Source organism: Oculina patagonica, chromosome 5 (genome assembly GCF_052425735.1).
Source record: "Oculina patagonica isolate OP01 chromosome 5, crgOcupat, whole genome shotgun sequence".
NCBI classification, from domain to species: Eukaryota; Metazoa; Cnidaria; class Anthozoa; order Scleractinia; family Oculinidae; genus Oculina; species Oculina patagonica.
In genome coordinates, this window is record NC_135762.1 from 18,262,694 (window position 1) to 18,284,958 (window position 22,265).

The following is a 22,265-nucleotide window of genomic DNA, read 5'->3' on the forward strand; positions in this document are numbered from 1 at the left end:
TGTAATAATATTAATTTATTTTCTGGGACCACAGATTGGATCTGTGGTTGCCTGTTACTTTTAACTAGCTCTAATGACAGCTTAATCTAACCACTTTCTGGCTACAGCCTTGTGCGGTTCAGGAAAGCTTGTTTTGTATTAAAGATGTCCCTCAGTTGACGGATTAAAAGAAGTTGAAAAGACTGGTAACAATATAAACAGTTTCATTTTTTCTGGATACTAAATAAATAGGCTTCCTCCTGGCCAACAACCCTTAAGATTTGTGGGAGTGGTTTTTGTGAGTAAACATTACAATATTTGCAAAAACCAGGAGAAATTCTTAACACAATGAGACAACAAGTAGCGAGTTTCTCAAGTTTTCTTTCCCATCCATGTTTTTTAAACAGTTTTCTTTTTTTGATTGTGTCCCGTTTAAGAATTAGCTTTGTCTTGAGTTCTCGACTCCAGACAAAATGCACATATGCAAGTATTCTGTAATGCAAGATTATGACAATTAAGTTACTAACTCACATTGCCTCAAAATCCACAATCATTTAAAATCGATATGTAATTTAACAAACGCAAAAAAATGTAAAAAAAGGTTCATGTAGGACTACCTTATTTTGCAAGTGGAAAGAAATCCTACCGACAAATATTTAGCTTAAAAGCTAAGGTTAAGCCTAGCTTGTTAGTAAAGAAAGCTGGCTGCAAGTAAAGCCTTTTCCTTTTGCTCTTGGAACATCCCAAGATTTGAAGAATGGCATATTTTAGAATTCAATGACACCCTTATTTCCTAAAGGAAACTGATACATGCACAAACTAATCTTGGCAATTGTATACCATTCAGGCCACTAAAAACTTCCTGTACCACAACTACAACAAAGCAAGCCCCAAAGGGTACATGTATGTATGATGTGCCAGGTTGTTTTCAGGGAACACAACATTTATATCCTGAATTTTTTCTAGGTACGTTCTAGATAGTATTTAACAATTATTCCATGAGCCCGCGTTGGATACGAGGTGGTAAATAGCCAACGAGGCGCGAAGCGCCGAGTTGGCTATAACGACTCGTATCCAACAAGGGCGAATGGAATAATTGTTTTATTAAATTCTTCTCAAGTTTAAATCGACTGGACATTTCATTTTGATGTAAACGAAGTGATAGTATGAGGAGGCGCGAAAATTTCTGGCGCGGTGTTCACTTCTTGAGTTGAATGAAACATACGAGGAAAGCGAGCCAGAGAGTTTTCTTTCCAAGATTTTCCTCGAACAATCCCCTCTAAAGTCGTCTAAATATCCTGGAAATTGTGACAACAGTTAAGATTTACGAGAAGATCCGAAGCAAAAGCTTTTCTGGAAACTACAAGTCTTGTGCAAGTCGAACGAAGCAAGTGTTTACATTGTACTTCTTTACGGCTCCACGGCTGTCATCAAGACTGCTATATTATTTGAAGTGAAATTCAGCTTAAAGTGGAACAGGTTTGTTGAAGTATAAAAGGACAAAACCAAGATTGAAAGGTAACAAACTTTACGGAAGTGCTGAGCCTAGTTTTATGACGTACACTGAATGAAACTGTGTCAGTTTGCTGTTCTTTCGTAAATTATTTGCTGCTTTTCTATTGACTCGCTCTTGTTGTGTGTTTACAAGTATTATTAATTAAACTTTTCGCATCAATCCTTTTGTTTTGCGTAGTTAATTTTACTATGGCATTTCTGTGGTTGTGGTAGGCACCGCTGATTATTTCTTGTTCGTAAAGTTCGCCAAATTTGCTGTTTTTCAACCATTTTTCCGATGGAACTGTCGCTTCCCGTAGAAAAATTTTAGCTTGGCAAAAGTAACGCAATCATTTTCCAAATAAGGTCAAACTAAGGTATACGAGCTGACAACCGGGATTGAGTGAACCAATCAGAATGCTAGAAATGCAATATCCGTGGCTGAAAATTTAATAAAAATAAATAACACTTGTCAATTTCATTTGTAACCAAATTATTAGTCATACTATCTGAAGCATTCTGGTAGAAAAATTCCATCTGACTTTTCCTCCTCATAAGAATGGGCTCTGAAAAAAAAAATACACGATTCTGGTACAAAAATGTTGATGTATACTTTAGCATGAATGCAAAAAAATCAATGTTCGATTTCTCTGCCAGTATTTATAGTTCATATTCAATAAGAGATATACAGTGTAAAATTTCAATGAGCTGCCCTTCGTAAAAATAATGTCCACAAGTTGTTAAATCAACATTAATTTTATTCAGACCAACAAAGTTATTGCCATGGCTAAAATAGTCATGCCATTCAAAGTACCCACAGTAACAAAGCTTTGAAAATTGTAACAAAAACAATTATTCAGTCTTTCATCAGTGCTGTTATTCAAAATATAAAGTCAATCTTGGCCCTTGCTTGTTTATACACTGAAGCACAGTCACAAAACTCTATTTCTGCATTGATTACCATGCAGATTGTCATGGCCAACTCCATTGGTTTGCAGGTGGGGGATTTTGAAGGAGTTCCCATGGTTGCCATTCTTGCATTTTCTTCGCTAAGGAGAACTCATCCTCTGCCTACAAATGGAAAATACATGTAAAAGTGAAACTTTGCAATGTACGTGAACATGTATTACATGTTAAAACAAAAAACAAAGCAACCATCAAGGAAGGGTAGAGAAAGTATGCATTGGTTAAAATCATTTCGAGGGTCAGTGATTGGCAAATTTAGACAAACCTTTCATTTGGTGTTTTTTCTTTTGACTGTTAACATTTAACTAACTTCAAGATTTCTGTCCCCAGATAATTTTAGACAGCATATACACAAGAAGCTTTATTCAAGTTTTGATACAACAGCAGATCAAAGTGAACATCAATTTTAAGTCAGATACGATCAGTCTTCACACCTCCTTTAAGTCACAGTTCATTGTATTGAAATTCCATTGCTCTCATAATATTTTTGTCACCTGTTTAATAACTTCTTCAATTTGTCCAGCTCCAAGTTTCTTCTCCAGTGTTGATATGTCATTTTCCTAAACAAAACACAGTTTTTGTACTTTAAATGACCACCCACTTGCAAAGTTCACAACTACAAGGTGGGGGGGGGGGGGGAAACCAGGAACATTGTGAGAATACCAATCACATATCAAATGAAGACAAAACCAGCTGGTAATGACATGCATGCAACCCACATGGCTAAGAAATCAACAAATGATCTAAAAATTTTCACTTATAATTCAACGGTTTCTGGGATTTGAAATTTGAACCTGCCTGTTACAGTTTAGCTTTGTGAAAATTCATTTCCGTCGAAAGTTGGAACACACTTAGGTTTGACACTTACCCGAGAGTCACATTTTTTCTTTGCCCTGTGGTTGTGACAACCAAATTCTCAAATTTGTCATTTCATTTACCAAGCTTAAAATAAACCATCTTTCTCCCTCTTTCAGTGCTTAAAAAAAACTTGAATTTCAGCTTGCCCTTCAGATAAGCAGGTCTCAAATTTTGCTTGCCTCGGCACTTGTATGCTCATCCTAGCTTACTTTCAGTATGATTTAGTCAGTAGATGACTTGCCTAGGCTCTTGCTCATTATGCAAGTAAGCATGAATGGCAGGAAAATGTACTTGTCCCGGAAGACCAGATAACAGTTTTTTTTTAGCCTTGTACATTTCTACACAGGACCATGTACCATGCTTTTCCCCCTGTCTCCGAACAGGATGCTTTAACATTGCATGTTAATTTGTTCAAATTAAACAGCAGTCTGTACTTAACATACCTGCTCCACAAGACCTAGTCTTTGTTTGGTAATCTGTTCTGTATGTATTCGGTACTGAGCATTTTGTGGCATGTTTCCCAGCACCTTCAATGTATCTTTATACAATTTTGTAAGAGCCTTTCAAGAAAGAAATTCAAATTAAAAGATATTTCTCATGCACTGATTGGTTAATTTTTACTATCCACTACAGATAAATTTCTGCAAACTACTGTGTTTTTTTTTTTATAGCCACAAATTGTATCAGTCTAAACAGGAGTTCTTTAGTCAGATGAACAATCAGAATGATATTACACAGATTGGGAATATTAACTTGTGTTGTGTGACTGACTCACTCTCTTGACAATTCAAGTTAAGTTGTGAGCCTACTTGGTCACTTCTACCAGTTCTTTCTATATTTGTATTTAACATTGGTATTCTTTAGCCTGCAGATCACTTTAAAGCTCTAGAGCCTTAACAGCTTTTAACATTTTGTGGCAGCTGTAATTTTGTGGCAGCAAAATTCCCCTGCATTAGCCTTGCATTGATGCTCACGGCCAATATGAATGAGGCCTATTCAGCTTCTCTCCCATTCGAAACTTGAATTTCCCTCATCTGGTTTGCAGTGTTTTTGCATTATTTTTGGTATCATCATCATCAATTCTCGTCGCGCCAGTAGGCACATAAGGCCGTCATGTTTTCTGTCCAACACTGCCTGTTCTGTGCCACTGCTTTGGCTATCTCCCAGCTTGCCCACCCTGCCTTGTTTCTTTCCTTTTCCACTGTCCTTCTCCAAGTTGTCCTCGGCCTCCCTCTTGCTCTTCGTCCTTCTGGTGTCCATCTCAATGCTGTGAAGGAGTCATTTGCACCTTCTCTCCTGAGTATGTGTCCCAGCCAGTTCCACCTTCTTCGTCGTACCTCGCAGCTTATGGCGTTGACCTCTGCCATTTCAACCACTCTCTTGTTTGTAATTCTTTGCTGCCATCTAATTCTCAGTATCCGTCTCAGGCATTGGGATTGGAAACTGTTCAGTTTTCGTTCATCAGCTTTAGTGATCTTTCATGTTTCACAGCCATATAGCAGGACCGGTCGAACGAAAGTCTTGAATAGGCGTATCTTGGTTCTCCTTCCTATTCCTCTGGCTGCCCATACCATCCCTAGTCTCTGGAATGCACCACGTGCCTTCTGCAGTCGGTTCGTAATATCTTTACTGCCTCCTCCTTCTTTGTTTACCGTAGCACCTAGGTATACAAACTCCTCAACGTCTTCTACATCCTCACCATTAACCACGACGCCCTCTGAGCTACGAGCAAACTCAGTCCTCAGTGTCTTACACTTTCTTGCATTAAGTTTGAGGCCTACTCTGGCTGCTTCCTCTGCCAATCTCCCAGTCTTTTCTTGCAAGTCGCTAATCTTGGATGACAGTAGTGCAATATCATCTGCAAAGTCAAGGTCCTCCAGCACCGTTGTGAAATTCCACAGTATTCCTCTTCTCCTGTCTGCTGTTACCTTTCTCATGGTCCAATCTAAGGCCAGTAAGAATAAGAATCCTGACATCACACACCCCTGCTTTACTCCAGACCTGATCTTAAACCATTCTGATGTCCCACTTCCATCAACAACTGCACACTCGAAGCCCTTGTATATGCCTGCGATTACTCTCACCATCTTCCGTGGTATCCCATAGCTTTTCATGATGTTCCATAGGCTTTCTCTGTGTACCGAATCAAAGGCTTTTTCAAAATCCACAAAGTCCACGTACAGACCCGTCCTCCACTCATTTGCCTGCTCCAAGATGTTTCTTAGTATAAATATCTGTTCAGTTGTACTTCTCTTTGATCTAAACCCAGCCTGCTCCTTTCGAAGCTTCTTGTCTACACCTCTCTTGATCCTCTCTAGCAGCATCCTACAGAATATCTTACTAATGACGGGTAGTAAAGTCACTCCTCTCCAGTTGTTACAATCCCGCAAATCACCTTTCTTAAATATCTTAACAACCAGTCCCTTCTTCCAGATTTCCGGCCACCTCTCGGTCTCCCAAAGCCAGTTATAGCATCTCGTCAACCTATGTGCAGTGTCTTCCATGTCAGCTCTCAATAACTCTGGGCCCACTTCATCTACTCCAGGCGCTTTCCCTGGCTTTGTCCCCTTGAGTGCGTCCTTTACCTCTTGTAATCGCCAACTTCCTAAATCTATCACCCTGATCTCTTCCGGTTCTTCTATCTCATCATCTTCCACAGGATTCACTGGGTCATCTCTGGTTAATATTTCACTAAAGTGCTCTACCCATCTCTGCAGCCTCTCTTGCATTTCTGTTTTAAGCACTCCCTGTTTGTCCTTCACGCCTACTTCTTGTCTCCTCCATTCCCCAGCTATTGTCTTGGTTATGCTGTATAGTTCCTTATTTCTACCATTCTCAGCGGCCTTTTCTGCTGCTGCAGCCTTCTTCTCTATCCAATTCCTCTTATCCTCCCTAGCACTCCTTTTCACTTCCTTGTTCTTCGCATCATATTCCTTTCTCCTTCTCTGTTTTAGTCGTTCCGACCTAGCACCCTCCATTTTTTGTTTCGCCTCTTTCCTCTCCTTGATCTTTTCCCACGTTTTGTCACCTATCCATGGTTTGCTCTGCTTTTTAGACCTCCCGATAACTTTCTTTGCAGCATCCCTATACGTTGCCAATATCAGATCGTGCTCTTCCTCCGGATCTTCTATATCAGCTAGGGCTTCAAACCTGTTCCTCACCTCGATGTTATATCTCCTACGGATCTCTTCACTTTGCAGCTTGCATACGTCAAACCTTTCCCTTGCTATCGTTTTCCCTTTAATCCTTGCCAACTTCAATCTTATTCTGGTTCTCACAAGGTAGTGGTCACTGTATACATCTGCTCCTCTCATAACTCTGGTGTCCAGGATTGATGTTCTCATGCGTCCATTCACTAAGACATTATTTTTGGTATGGTTTGCAGAAATTTATATTTTAACTTGCGGTATTATGGTTTTAGAAGACTAAGTGGTTTGCTGTCTCATAAATTTTAGGTCACAGTTATCGGTGAAAAAAGTACCTCCAAACCTCTGCGGTGTTGCATTTTCACTTGGGTCCTTGATTCTCGGTCAAGCTATTGTCCAAGCAAGCCTTGCGGTTTGTTATTTCAGCCTTTTTCAGTTAATATTTAATATGTTTAACTGTTTTATCCAAATGTTGAATTGTTGACAACAACAACAACAACAACAACAACAACTTTATTTGCACCCTTTACATTGACTTCCCAGGCTGGGAATCTTTGGCTCGAATGTCTTATCTATGTTGTTAAATTAGCAAGAGCGATATGTGTCTCGTCAAATTATGAGAAACAGTTTGGTTAATAAATGCGATCTAACAAGGTCAAAATGGTGGACCTATAGTCTTGGTGACAGCACCTTTCACATTTTTAACTGCAGTTTCGGTAATTTGGTAAATTACAATGCTGTATTGTGGCTTTTAGTGCAGAATGCACTATTGTGATGGTTTGTTGGGGCTGTCGTCCGCTAACCCGCTAGTGTGCTAACGTGTAAACTTTAATAGTCAATTAATTAATTAATATCAATTAATTAATTATTCCTGTGGAGGGGGTTGGGGTGGGAGCACCTGACCATACCCCCCAAGTAAAACGTGAAGCACATCTACGTTACTTTTATATGAGGATCTCCAAGGTATATATTTGTTTCAGTAAAACCTTTGCTCTCCTTGTGGTACTACTCAACGTAATTTACACCAAACGCATGCGCAGATTAGTCTACGTTGTTTTCTGGAACTATCATGAACATCGCTTGTACTGCGTGTTTGCGGTAGGCTGCAGACTTCTTGGCGCCAAGTAAAAACCGCAAATTAATTAAATTAGATTTTGAGACTTTCACAGCGCTTTCGTAATTAGGTATGCAAAAACTTGCACCGGGATTTTCGGCGTGAACACCTGACAACCAGGAAACAAATATCCTAGCTGTACTGCGTTTTAAAAAACCTGTCGAAAAATATGTTTTTTGATTAGATTTGTTTCTTTAGTTTTTGAGAATCGTCTTTCGTGCAGTCTAAACCGTAACTTAATTAAATTAAACAAATGTCATCGATGCCGCCGTAAAACAAACAAAAAACAAAAGTTTCATGTTATCGCATTTTCAAGGAAGACAAAAGTATTTTGTTACAAACGAACAAAAGTGTCGTGTTACGGTTGCAAAGATTAGCGTAAGGAACACCTGGGAAAGTAGCCTGTGAACAGTTTTTTCCGAAAGTAAAATAAAGCAAATAAACACGAACATATATAAAACATCATACTTTCAATTGTTCCATATTGCATTCTGCACTTACCAAATCATCGAGATTTTTTACATTTTCTTGTGCGGTTTCATGGTTTTCGCACCCCTTTACAACCCCCTCGGTCCTGGGAACTAGGTTAAAAGTATTTGTAGCAAAATTGACTGACAAAAACAAACATCCCTGCATTAAGTAGTGTGCGACGTTGGACATGAAGTGTATAAGCCACACAAAACAAACTTACATCTTTTGTTTGGCTCTGCCCTCATGTCGATTATAAATAATTTGTCACAACATATCGTCAAAGTACACACAGCAGCATGCAGATCCACTTGGTTTTTCTTTGTTATGGATCCACAGCTAGTTTGACAAATGCAATAAGCATTTGCTTCGTTATGTTAGCAAACTAACATGTGCCCAAACACTGCCTGTATCTGTTCTAGGCTTTCCTTTCCAGATTTTGCGCGAGCATTTAGACAGTTGTTTTCCCTATATAGCGCGAGTCCCTTAAAAGTAAGGAAAGCCCTGTTCCGTCTACACCTTGACGAATACAGCTAATATAAAGAACAATACAAAACTGATGCATACTTGAGTGTCCAATGGCTTAGACTATAGAAGCCAGCGGGATAAGAGCAGGCTGTTACAAAATCAGCAAAAAAATCTTACCTCTCTTGGCGCTTTGGAAACTGCCAAACCAACCAATGCCGTTGACTGCAAATTAAATTAAAGGTCATCAAAGTCTTGTTTTTACAAGTTAGCCTAAGAATTCAGGTGGGAAATAAGCTTATATTGTATTTATTAGCAAAGCTTAAGTACACTTACATACATATCAAATTACATAGAAGTAACTATTCCACTATTAAAAGTCACTGTGCAAAAAACAAATCTAGTATTACTTGTTGTATGAAAGCTCACTTCAGTTACCTTTTTCACGTAAGTGGACGCCATTTTGGATCGTGTAGTCACGAGAGGGCTTATGGGTAATCTTGCGTCATCTTTGCATCTTGGGATAGGTTAAGTTTTTCGCTTCCATGTGGAAGTTCCTTTCTGGAAAAAGCAACATATATTTGTTAAACACTCGCAAATTTGTCAACCCTAAATTTTTACCATTTCGAGCCTTTTGCACATTTGGTCATAACGACTCGTCCCCAATGGCCGCTGGAGCTGCTGAGTACCATGATTTTCCGAAAGAGGAAGAGAATATTTTGAAGCTTTGGGAAAAGTTAGATGCGTTCCAGTCTTGTTTGCGCCAGTCAAAGGACAGACCAAGGTTTGAAAATTTAATTTTACACCTTTCCAAAGTCCTGCATGTTCTGAAAATCTGGAAAGTGAATTTCAGAAAAAATCAAATGGCGTTAATATTCGCCGGCTCTACATGTCTTGGATAAGAGAGGAGACTGGAACTAGGGGATGAAAAGACTTTTTAGTACTATTTTTGCAAAAAGAGAGTATTTATATTTGATCAGAGTAAAGACCGTGAAAATGAGGTACAGTGGAACCCCGATATATTGATCCTCGATATAACGATATTCCCAATATAACAATGATTATAACCCAGCCATTAATTTTTGCGTGCCGTCATTGGACAAAATGCATCATGTGGTACAAAATCGGACGGCAGGTAGCAGGGAATATACCCTGTCCGATTTGATATCTGTCGCCTGATTTTTTTGTAGGCAAGAACAAAACAAACAAATGAAGTCACCTTTTTCAAATCTAAAGCCTGGTTTTCACTAGCGACGAAGCCTTTTTCACTGAGAAAAAAGAGCTGTTATTCTTGCATTTGTGTCGCTAGTGAAAACCAGGCTTAACTTTGAATGAAATCACAAAAATAAAAACGCAAACCAATCAACTAACATTTGTTAATTGGAGGGTTATAAAATAAATAAACCCTTTCTTGCTTGCTGGTATATTGGAGGATAATGCCCTTGGCTGAAAGATTGTCCTCAAAATTTCACAGTTGCCCTTGAAGTTTTGCTTCTCTGCCAACTGTTTATTTTTCGACAATCGCCTCGAGGCATTATCCTCTAATATACCAGCCACCGGTAGGGGTTTATTTACTAAATTTTTTATGTCCCGGCAAAAGTTACAGTAAAATGCATGGGACAACACAGCATTTTCATTGATTTTTGTGCGACAACAAGAACTTGCATTTGCAAAACATTCGTAGCTTAGTAACCAGGCATTCGATCGGACACGAAAATGAGATTGGAGCGAGAACGAACAAGCAAAACAAGATGTAGGCGTTTGGGTTTTGTTGCTATCGGATTGATAAAAAAAGATTTGGGAGCATTCTGTTGAAGATAAACTTGTTACATCAGGAGAGTTCGTAATCAGTTCGGCTAATTTGTCATCAAAGAGCTAAACAGGGAAGAAACAGTAGGCCGTGATCCAAATCTACAACGGGAATACTCGAGGTATTTTCTCGCTCATGGTGTATCAATATTTTTTTTGTTGAAAATACAGTATACTAAGGGCATTGTTGACACTGGAAACAGCTTTTAGGGGCTGTCAAACTTGCAAAAGCAATAGCTGAATACTCCCTTGTTGTTTTATGTATTATTAATTTGCATACTTTTCCATAAACGTGTCAATTCACGAAAATGTTCGGCACTTTTTCCAAATGTTCCCGCTGATAAGCTGCACCCTCGATTTTGAGCGAAGATTTTTGGAAACAAGGTGTGGCTTATCTGAGGGTTTTAACGATATGTTAGGTTTATGTTGCAGTTAATTTTTGATCTCAGTTCATTTTTTATTTTAACTAGTTAGTTTTTTTCTAACTAGTTGATTTTTTTTAACTAGTTAAATAATGGGGTTAGGGTTAGGGTATCATATATTTTAAAAAAATAGTAGTTCACCCAATGTTTCCTACGTGGCAAAGTGGATAAGGGGTCGGACAGCAAATCCAGAGGTTGAGAGTTCAAATCCAGTGCAGGTTAGTAAAAAGGAAAAATAAATAAATGATAGTACTTAGGGGAGGGGGATAACAGCAGATAATAGGGGAGGGTTAGTAAGGATGGGGGGGGGGTATGAGATATCAAGGGAGGGGAGGTGTTCTACTTTTTCTACTTATTAACCTAGAATAAAAAAAAAAAACTAGTTAGAAAAAAAAACTAACTAGTTAAAATAAAAAAATTAACTGAGATCGAAAATTAACTGCAACATTTACCCTGATATAACGGTATTTTCGGTTATTTTACAGCCATATTGTTGTATCAGGAGTTTCAATATGATGATTCCTCGATATGATGATATAATTTTACTGCTCCCTTTCCCTCCCTTGGGAAATTGAAAAAGGTTCGAGTTATTGGGAGTTCAAGTAATCGAAAGTTGATGATTAACCTTAAAGTTTTCTTAGGTTGGATTGAAAGAATTGGTATCAACCAACAAACTATACATGTAAACGTCTGTAGCATGTCAATGGCATGGCATAGGGGCATTTCAGGGGTGGCTCTGACTCGTGTGTGTATTTATTTCAAAATAATTCAGTGTTTTTGACTTTAGTACACTGTTTGCCTTGACTTGTCACGTATTGACAGACGTGGTTCAAGTTATTGAGGGTAAAATTATATAGAAAATGACCGGAAGGAAAACAAAACTGTTTTGAGTTGGTGGAAGGTTTGAGTTATCAAGGGTTCGAGTTACCGAGGGTAAACTTTCAGTAAATGTGTGACGGAAATCCAGGGGAAATCGATTTTGGTTTGAGCTAGCGCATAGTTAGTACTAACTATGGCTAGCGTGAAGGTTTGAGTTAGCGAGGGTTTGAGTTATCAGGAGTAGGTTGTATGAAACTGTATTTGAACACCCTGTCCTCAATAAGCACTCTGTTTTTAATAAACACCTTCCTTTGAGGCTTTATTAGCCAGTAAAGTACATGTAGCTCCCAAGAGTGCTGAAATGATTTAATAACAGTCAATTTGGCTGTTATTTCAAGTGTTTTTGAAAAAATTAAAACATGCATATTTGATTTTGTTGTGTTGTGTGGATCTTTCCCTGTTCTTTTGTTTCTCACCAAAATAGATGATTCAAGGAGGTAATTAATTGTATCATTTAGCACCATCTGTTGTTTTTCTGCTATAAATAATTCTATGTAGTGTAATAACATGGTTTTTTGGGGGTAATAATTCAGGTACAGTTTTTATGATGGACCTCCATTTGCCACTGGCTTGCCTCATTATGGACACATCCTTGCTGGTACTATAAAGGTAAGGTCTTTAACTTGCCGGCTATACATTGACTTTCAAGTGCTAGGCCTCCTCTTTTATATGCATGGCAAAAATATTTGGAAATGGCCTGTGGCATATGACCTACATTTGAAGTGCTCTCTCGTCCTTATTCCCACTGGGCCAGTACTGTCAGTTTTGAAGAACATGTGATGGTTCATGTGGGACAAATTAGCAGGATTTAGTGGCCAATTTTAATTAATAAATTAATTTTAATTAATCCATGTTTTCGAACACAAAGAATGAAGTTTTTTGTATGTAACTTCTTTTAGTTTCCTACAATCATCAGTCGATATATTTTGACAAATTAAAGCAAAAACTCTCTCACTTTTAATTAATGGTCTTGATGGTTTAAGTATTTATATTCATATTGAAGAACTGTGCTCAAATACTACGAAACAATTTAAAAGCGCACAGGATATGTCTGAAAACTTCATTCTAAAATTTCGTCAAAAGTTAGTCAATCTACTAAACTTAAACATTTCAAAAATGAATACCAAGAGTCAATCTAGATTTCGAGAAATTTAGGCTTGTTTGAAAACAAAATAAAATAAAAATCATTGCTATGGTAACTTTGTGACTAAGCGACTAGTAAAAAATTAAACTTTGGTCATATTTGATCATTATGATCAAAGTTAGTAGAATGTATGTATTTTGGGCAAAAATCAAAGATTGGCTTCCTCGATAATTTTTATTTTCAAAACGACCACCCCAGGCTAGGGCAAAAGAAACTACATCGAGCCTCCTTAAAACGGGTTCAAAATTTGGGGTGTACATGTAGCTTATCTGTTGGCACCATCTGTATTCCTGATCATGAGTTGTAATTAATTAGGTTTGAATATTGATAAAAGTTATTAAAATGTTACTGAATAAACCTGTGATTAACTGAAAGTACATTGTTGCTGATTATTGCTGGTTATTGTCTTTAACTTTTGTTGCAAATTTCAACTTTTTATTGCTCAACCTACTGGTAAGCTTGTTTTATTAGTAGGCTTGTGGCAAGTAAATTCTTTTGGTAATTATCACTATATACAATCATGTAACTACCAAAGAGCTGACAGTAATATTTCTGCTATATCAGTTTCCATCCATTTCCACCATCTTTGCCAACAGAACATCAAACTTTGTTGTGTTATGTTAATATTTGCACTTCCAAATTGGAGGTGTCGCTTTATATTGCCAGTTAATTATTTATGGCGGTATGGTACAATAGATTATCCCCTGGTTTGCTGTGAAAAATCTTGTGATTTGCAGCTTGTGTTGGTTGTATTGGTCTGCTATTGCACTAATTGAGGTTGTTACATGTTCACAGGACATAGTTACAAGATTTGCTCATCAGTCTGGTTATCATGTTGAGAGGCGTTTTGGATGGGACTGTCATGGTCTTCCAGTGGTATGATTTACAGCTAATATTTTAATGGTCATGTACAGCTCTCTCTGTAAAAAGACATGGAGCATGTAAATAACTGTTCAGTAAAAAAATGGCAGAAACATTTTTTGTGTGCTTTAAATTAATGGAAACTACGACCATTTGCATTCATCCATGAAGCATGAACAATTTAGCGCATAGTTTTACTTTTAAAACTTCAACGGTTTTGTCTGTTACGTGTCACTTTTGAAAGGTTTGTGGTCAGGTCGCAAAATTGACAATGTTTCGGTGCCAGACGATCATGTTTTCTTCGCAAGCTATCAATATTTTATCAATAGCAATATTTCAAGTTTGGAAAGAATTATTGCCCAGGAGTCGCTTTAGAACAAGATTTCCAATGCTTGATTTATTGGGGTGACTCGAAAACAAAGACCTAAAAAACGAAGACCCAAAGACCCTAAGACCCTAAGACCCCAAAAACTCGAAAACGAAGACCCCCCAATTTTTCAATGGATTTTTACCTTTAGTGAATATTTAGGCCTTTTTTATGCCAGTCAAATTTTCCTTTTTTCGTTGAGGGCTGCAACAAGTTTATCCGCCATCTTGAACTGAGTAACCACGCTACCACACTTGACCGGAAGTGACAAGTGACGCTCTTTGTATAGATTGTTTTTTGTTGTTATTTTATTTTGCTGGTAGAAGTGTACTTCGGCCCCTAAACAAACGTTTTTTTTTCTGATTCCACATCCTTGCTTTCTCTCTCTATGCGAAGACAGGAGGAAAACCGCAAGGAGTGTCTTTCTTTGGAGCTTCTGTGAATTGATACGCATTTGAGACACTTATTTGTTGAACACTATTTACCTTATTCTCATTAAATCTCGCGAAAAATCAACAGCCATATTTCGCGAGAATAAAATTTTGCGATTTTGAGAGGAAGGTAGAATTGAAGTGTATTAAATTTTGCGATTTTTTTCTATTCTTCAATATGAAGCTTTTGTCCCAGAACTGTAACAACACAATTGACATGATCGCCACCGTAAACATAGCAAACAAAACAAGCTAAATATAACAAAGCATAAGGTATTCCACAGTCAAAATAGAACTTAGCGGCAGCTAGAGGACAGTTTGGACAGCGAGAGTGTTGCAGTGGAAGATAACTGATGGACAAAATCAAACAAAAAACCCTAACCATGAAGCTGAGAAATAAAAACAGAAATAAAGCAACAGCTTGAATTTCCGGCTTTATTTTATTGATATTTTACAGCATTAAATTTCGCGATTTAAATTTTTGCGTGTCCTATATTTCGCGATTTTGAACTACAAACCAAACGAATCGCGGTTCTTTTATTTGAAGAAGACGCTAGAAGACGGCCTTTGCGTCACTTCCGGTCAAGTGTGGTAGCGCGGTTGCTCAGTTCAAGATGGCGGATAAACTTGTTGCAGCCCTCAACGAAAAAAGGAAAATTTGACTGGGATAAAGAAGGCCTAAATATTCACGAAAGGTAAAAATACATTGAAAAATTGGGGGGTCTACATTTTCGAGTTTTTGGGGTCTTAGGGTCTTTGGGTCTTCAGGTCTTCGTTTTATACATGTAGGTCTTTGTTTTCGAGTCACCCGATTTATTGTCTGAAAGTGTCACGTTTTCAGATAAAACCGTTAACCATTAAAAGTAAAACTATGCGCTAAATTAAATTGTTCATGCTTCATGGATGAATGCAAATGGTAGTATAATAAGAAGATAAGATGAGATACAAATTGTGCAAATACAGTTAGCTACAGGTGTACAGGTGTACTTTTTCACAATACTGTATAATGTTGATAATTTGACACAAGCAAAGGGTCAGCTTACCAGCTACATGAAGTTTACATGTGTTATGCGTGAAATAAAAATCCACTTGGGCCTATCCTCTTGTTTGGGTTTACAGAGGTAGCTAATTCCCTGGTTTTTATAATCATTTTATGTATGTATTCATTAGTAAAACAAGTACACAGTAGTCAGACTACATTTATTGTTTTCCCATTATTTACAATTTGATGTATATTCTGTTGTAGTTTAAAATGAATTTGTATTTTCCTTTGTTCTGGATTTTTTAACCATAATCCAAACACAAAGAAAATACAAATTTAATTTTACCTGCAATATAATGCTTGTGCCTTGTCTTCCAGGAATATGAAATTGATCAGAAGCTGGGTATCAAGGTAGGATTAGTTTGGTCTTCTTTTAAGTTCAACTATTTAGAATTATAGATCAGAAATTAATGCTGAATAAGCAGCATTAACCCTATTCAGACCGGGTTATTTTGGATCTTTTCAGACCGGGGAGGGGGGGGGGGATCAGGCTTTTAGCTAGGATATTTAAAAAAAATGGGAGTCCAAAATTTTTATAAAGCCTGACTTTGTCCCCATAGGAGGGCCTGAGGAGCATGCAAGGTGTTTTTCTGCAGTTATGAGTGCAAAGGTGTCTAAAACTTCCAAATTTGCTAAAAAAGACCTCTGTACACAGTAATTCATATTAAATTTCTGTGATAATTGGCCGTCCATAGGACTCCTGGACTCCCACCTGGCTAAAAGCCCGGGGGGAATTTGCCCCTCCTCCCTCCCTCCAATTGAAACCTATTTGGCTATGAAAAGTGTTCTCATCAGGCCTTGTATTGTGTGAATCATGATGGAAACAAGTTTATTCTGAATGCCCAAAAGATCCAAAAAATTAATTGGGCCTTCTGTGAGACCAAATGCTTACTAGTTGTAATGTGTTGTTCCAGAAATTATCCATACCCCTCCGACAGTAGGTTTTTTGGCTTGAATTCCCCCCCCCCCCTCTGGAAATTCCAGTTAAGCCCCATATACACTTGAATCATTTGAAAATTTTGGCTTTTGAGACCCCACCCCCTTTGGAATTTCCATTCTCACACACATCTGGTAGCCAAGCCAAGCAGAACCACACAGCCTGACCTTTCAAAACAGTAAAAATGACAAAAATAAATGACAAAACAGTAAAAATGACATCAATAGGAAACAAATGTTACATGAAAACAACCTGAACCAATTTATCTCATACATGTACAAACAAAGCTCATAACCGTCAAGAGCCCCGCAAAAACAATGAGAAAAAAATAGTGCCATCTGAAACTAACTAAGCTTTAGTTGGGTGGCCATGGGTGGGTGGGGGTCAGGCAAGGTGAACAGCAACAAGAAAACTGAAACATTATTTTCTTGAAACATGTTAAATGTGAACCCAGCTTTAACACTTGATGATTAATCTTCTGATTTTATACAAAAGTAATGTTTTCATTTCAAGAGTCCAGATGATGTTGCAAAAATGGGAATAGCTAACTACAACCAAGAGTGCCGACAGATTGTGATGCGCTATTCTAATGAATGGGAGGTGAGTTTTCAGACAAACTGTTGGAAAAACTGAATGCACAACATCTGGAAATTAAAAAATCCACATGTCATTTAATTGATAAATTTGTTGCTTTTTAAGATTATAATAATATACATCAAAAAATTTCTCGAACCTGATTGGCTTAGAGAAATGCAGTTTTTAGGAAATTCGATGCAGAAATGACGAAATTCAGTGCAGAAATGACAAAATTCAGTGTAGAAAAAGAAACAAAGGCGGCATCCTGATTGGTTAATAAACACAGGCAGCCACAGGGGGCCAATCAAACGCTTCCATGCGATCTGAATGGCACGAAGTTTGGATCTGCTTCGAGATGCAAGTGAAAAAAATGGCTGGCGTTTTGAGCACAGAAGAGGACCAGAAAACAGCTGTAAATACCATAACACTGAAAAGCACTGGTTTTTCATTTTCGTTTTGGAATTTAACTGGTTTCCTAAGAAGGAAATTGCGGACAAAATCGAAACTACAAGCCGACTAAGCTTCACGCTTTGGCGCTTTGCTTGAGCAAATTTATTTACGCCGAATTCGCCGAATTCAAAAACAACAAACACATTTTCGAAGATTATGGACCAGATAGCCTCAAAGTTATGCTGACATCGCTTGAAAGACACTGTACTCAAAGAACAGAACTTATAGGTTTTCTATCATACGAGACAGAGCCATTGTTTCGTCCAAGGAAGTGTTGAAATGAAAAGCGAAACAGCTTCATTTGGCTGGCCGTCGAGTTGAAAGCGCTCAAGCAAAGCTCGACAAGTAGAATGAGCAGAACAAAATGTCGATCTGGAAGAGGTAAAACCCAGAATCTTTTACTCAGACAATTCGTTCGACTGTTAAGCTAGATTTTTCGACTGAAAAACTTTTAAAACATCGATGAACCTGTACGTTGTTTGGGCTTTGACCTTGTTTTGAATGAATGCTGGTGATATTTGCCGAACTGAGAAGTCATATCAAACGCTAGAGACATTTCGTTAAAAATTCTCCGCTGTGCTCGAGTTTGAATAAATTGTTTTTGTACGAGATTTGCGCATGTCATTTTCTCGCAATTTTTTCATGAATATTATTAATAAGTGATCACATAATTTTTCTCATGCAATTTGGGATAAAATAATAAGCACTTGTAAATTTTTCAAAGACTACAAATTGCACTTGCCCTACGGGCTCGAGCAATTTTGTTAATAGCCTTTGAAAAATTTACTTGTGCTTATTTATCCCAAATTGCACTCGAAATCATGTGATAAACCTAATATACTAATTTTCTGCATAGAGTTTACAACTAAACTGTGCCATTCTTATTATTTTATTGTTTCTTATTTAAAATAAATGCAAGTGCTCTGTGAGCTTATGACAGACAGCTGCAATTTGTATATACTTGATTGAAGAAACATTGACCAGGGAAAGGCATAAACCATGAACGATGCAACCCAAATGTTTGCTGGGAACTTGAAAAAACATAATCCGCGTTTGTGGCAGAATAAACAATTATGATACGACAGGCTGCACAAATCACGCTCTTAAGGTTCCAACAGAAGAAAACATTGTATTGTCAGCTTGCCAATACCAGTTGTCGTTTATGGTTTTTCAACTATTTTGCTTGTTAACAAACAAAAAAGGAGATACATGTATGTGGATAAGTACAGCTATCTCTTACCAAATTCTTCAAATTCTTGTTAACTCTCAAGGGAATATTTTAATTTCTCAAGGCATTACTTTTTGCTGTGGGTGATCAAAGCCTCACCCAATAGAAATGCATCAACACTTGCGATCTCATAGAAAAAACGTGACTTGTCAAATTTACAAATGTTATATATGTTGCAGTTAATTTTTGATCTCAGTTAATTTTAAATTTTACCTAGTTAATTTTTTATACTAGGTAAATAATAGGGTTAGGGTATGGGTTGGAGTCATATATTTTTAAAAAATAGTGGTTCATCCAACATTTCCTATGTGGCAAAGTGGTAAGGGGTTGGACAGCAAATCCAGAGGTCAAGAGTTCAAATCCAGAGCAGGTTAGTAAAAAGAAAAAAAAAATAGATGATTAGTACTTAGAGGAGGGGGATAATATTAATAGCAGATAGTAAGGAGGGTGTTAGTAAAGATGGGGGGGGGGTAATGAGACATCAAGGGAGGGGAGGTGTATTACTTTTTCTACTGATTAACCTAGAATATAAAAAAAAACAGTTAGAAAAAATACTGACTAGTTAAAAAAAAATTAACTGAGATCAAAAATTAACTGCAACATATACATGTAACAAATTTAAAAGGTGACTAGCCCATATCATACATGACAAAACCAATATTGAGAATATAAGTGTGGGTGATAAAAACGGAGAAAAAAGAAATTGCAATATACCATTGCTAGTTTTTGATAACATCAATATCTAAATACTGAACACAGTTAATTAAGTGAGGTAAATATCAGCGGAAAGGAACAACAAATTTATTATTAAAGGAAAAGGAACTTGTGCCAGTCAAAGTAGTCAAAGACCTCGGTATAATATTAGACTCCAACTTAACATACAACGAGCACATAATTACCACCGTCTCTGCATGTATGAAACGCCTTGGCCAGATCAACCCGGTGAAACATGCCTTTGACCAACGTACATTGATTATAATTATTAATTCATTAGTTTTTAGCAAACTTTTTTATTGTTCTAATGTATGGAGCAACACAACTGAACGTAATCTTGATAAACTCCAAGCGGTTCAGAACTTTGCGTGTCGCATCATTAGCGGAGCCAGAAAATTCGATCATATTACACCGATACTGAAGCGTTTACAATGGCTTCCAGTCAGAGACCAACTTTACTATCGTCAAGCAATCATGTGCTTTAAGTGCATGACAGGGAGTGCCCCAGGTTACTTGACTGAGCAGTTCATTAAACGCTCCGACGTGTCAAAGCGCTCTACTAGAAACGCACAAGCTCTTGATATCCCACTATTCAGATCTGCTAGTGGACAGAAAACCTTTTACTATCAGGTTGTTAGTCTTTGGAACTCTCTGACACCCGAACTTAAACTTTGCCAATCCCAGAGAGAATTTAAACAATTCTTAAAGCGTCTACTTTTAACGGAATTCTTAGGTTAATTAATTTTGATTTTTATTATATTCATAGTTTATTTACAATATGTATTTATAGGTTTAAGTATATGTATTTATTTAACTCTGAAAAGCCTCATCAGGGATGGGTTAATAAAATTTGTATGTATGTATGTATGTATGTAAATTATTTAAAAAGGTTCCAGGCTTCAATAGTATTCCATCGATTTATTGCAACAGCTCTGTTTCGTATGGTCAAAAGATGACCACACTCTTCAGGCAATTTTTTCGAATGACCGTTAATTTGAATGCTGGCGGTTAAATACAAAATACAAAATATACAAAATATGGTTGCTAGGTAGCAGTTGTGTAGATTACGTTACTTTAAAGTTCTTGAGGACAAATCTATTTCTATGGGGGCATGAACTCGCTAATTCGTTGCGCTTGTTTAAGCTACAAAGATCTTTTTTACAGATAATAATAAACTTTTCGTGGAGACATAGATTACATTTCTTGCTAATATTATTGTATGGCTGACACTTTCTTAGCACTTTCCATTTGATTTGATAGGCTTTTTTCGCGTCTTTAAGAGTCCAGATGTGTTTTGATAGTTCAGTTTCATTTCTTTTGTTGGTGTGTCGAAAGGATGCGTTGTGGTTTCTGTAGCGGTCTTTAAAGTTTGTTGCTAGTCCTACGTATGATTCCGTGGAAGTTTCGCTTGTCACTGTTGCTTGATAGACTACATTGGTTTGGAGACATTGACCTTCCAGAGGGCACTCATTCTTTCTCCTGCAGTTGCACCCATCACGTGGCTGTTGAGTTGGCGCTGGCGTGACATTTGAGAGAATGCTTTTGTTGTGCGATGCGATAGTGGATTTCATGTTTGGCATGCATGAGTAGCTGAGCTTGATCGTGTGTCTGTTGAAAATCTTGTGTAGCGGGTGGATCTTGGGGAAGCATTTGTCAACAACACAAAGAAACTTTCTTCCAAGGTTGGTTTTCAGGTTTGAATTAAATGGCGGGTTGTACCATGTTACGTTTCGTCTTCGCTTTCTCTTATTTCTCGTTGCTTGTTGTGCTTCTGGGTGGTATGTGAGCTTGTGGTCATATCCGCTTTCCTGGAGTGCTTTTTGGTAGGGAGGGATGGCTGCGTCAAAAACTTCTTTGCTAGATGAAATATTTGTTAATCTTTTGTTAATGTTCAGGGGTATGTTCTCAAGTAATGCGGGGGGATGGTTACTCTGTCGGTGGACGTACAGCAATTTATTGTTAGGCTTCATGTAAGGTTTGTAGCTACCGCTTGCGAGGTCGAAGGTCACGTCTAAGAAGTCTACGATCTTTTTGTTTGCGTCGATTGTGATTTTAAGCCCGTTTGCTTTAAATGCGTTGCTGACTTCTTGCTTAATCTTTTCAATTTCTCTGGGTGTAGCTCTACATACGGCGATGCCGTCGTCACGGTAGAGGCCTACTTCATGTTTAAACTTAGGCGCGATGAGGGACAGCATGTATGCATGTATGCATACATGCATACATGTATGTATGTATGTATGTATGTATGTATGTATGTATGTATGTATGTATGTATGTATGTATGTATGTATGTATGTATGTATGTATGTATGTATGTATGTATGTATGTATGTATGTATGTATGTATGTATGTATGTATGTATGTATGTATGTATGTATGTATGTATGTATGTATGTATGTATGTATGTATGTATGTATGTATGTATGTATGTATGTATGTATGTATGTATGTATGTATGTATGTATGTATGTATGTATGTATGTATGTATGTATGTATGTATGTATGTATGTATGTATGTATGTATGTATGTATGTATGTATGTATGTATGTATGTATGTATGTATGTATGTATGTATGTATGTATGTATGTATGTATGTATGTATGTATGTATGTATGTATGTATGTATGTATGTATGTATGTATGTATGTATGTATGTATGTATGTATGTATGTATGTATGTATGTATGTATGTATGTATGTATGTATGTATGTATGTATGTATGTATGTATGTATGTATGTATGTATGTATGTATGTATGTATGTATGTATGTATGTATGTATGTATGTATGTATGTATGTAACTTCAAATTTCTTGTGTGGAACGATTTTCGGAGAGCGCTCAACTTTTTAGGAGCGGTACTAAATTATTTAAAAAGGTTCCAGGCTTCAATAGTATTCCATCGATTTAT

General features: G+C 37.3%; 2 protein-coding genes across 2 annotated transcripts in view; one reads left to right on the plus strand and one right to left on the minus strand.

Annotated features, from left to right (window-relative positions):
* Positions 1-2,210: 2,210 nt before the first annotated feature.
* Positions 2,211-8,998, minus strand: LOC144653133 (NADH dehydrogenase [ubiquinone] 1 alpha subcomplex subunit 5-like). The gene is made up of 5 exons (XM_078513056.1): positions 8,929-8,998; positions 8,671-8,715; positions 3,741-3,857; positions 2,934-2,999; positions 2,211-2,544 (listed from the first exon to the last, which is right to left on the minus strand). The coding sequence occupies exons 1-5, from the start codon at positions 8,950-8,952 to the stop codon at positions 2,446-2,448; spliced, it is 351 nt and encodes a 116-aa protein (XP_078369182.1). The 5' UTR covers positions 8,953-8,998; the 3' UTR covers positions 2,211-2,445.
* Positions 8,999-9,035: 37 nt separating this feature from the next.
* The window catches only part of LOC144653118 (isoleucine--tRNA ligase, cytoplasmic-like), a 46,405-nt gene continuing 33,175 nt past the window's right edge, over positions 9,036-22,265 (plus strand). Inside the window, exons 1-5 of the mRNA XM_078513030.1 lie at positions 9,036-9,274; positions 12,134-12,209; positions 13,540-13,620; positions 15,764-15,796; positions 16,896-16,982. Of these exons, the coding sequence (XP_078369156.1) occupies positions 9,036-9,274; positions 12,134-12,209; positions 13,540-13,620; positions 15,764-15,796; positions 16,896-16,982 (516 nt within the window). The remainder of the gene's footprint in view (positions 9,275-12,133; positions 12,210-13,539; positions 13,621-15,763; positions 15,797-16,895; positions 16,983-22,265) is intronic.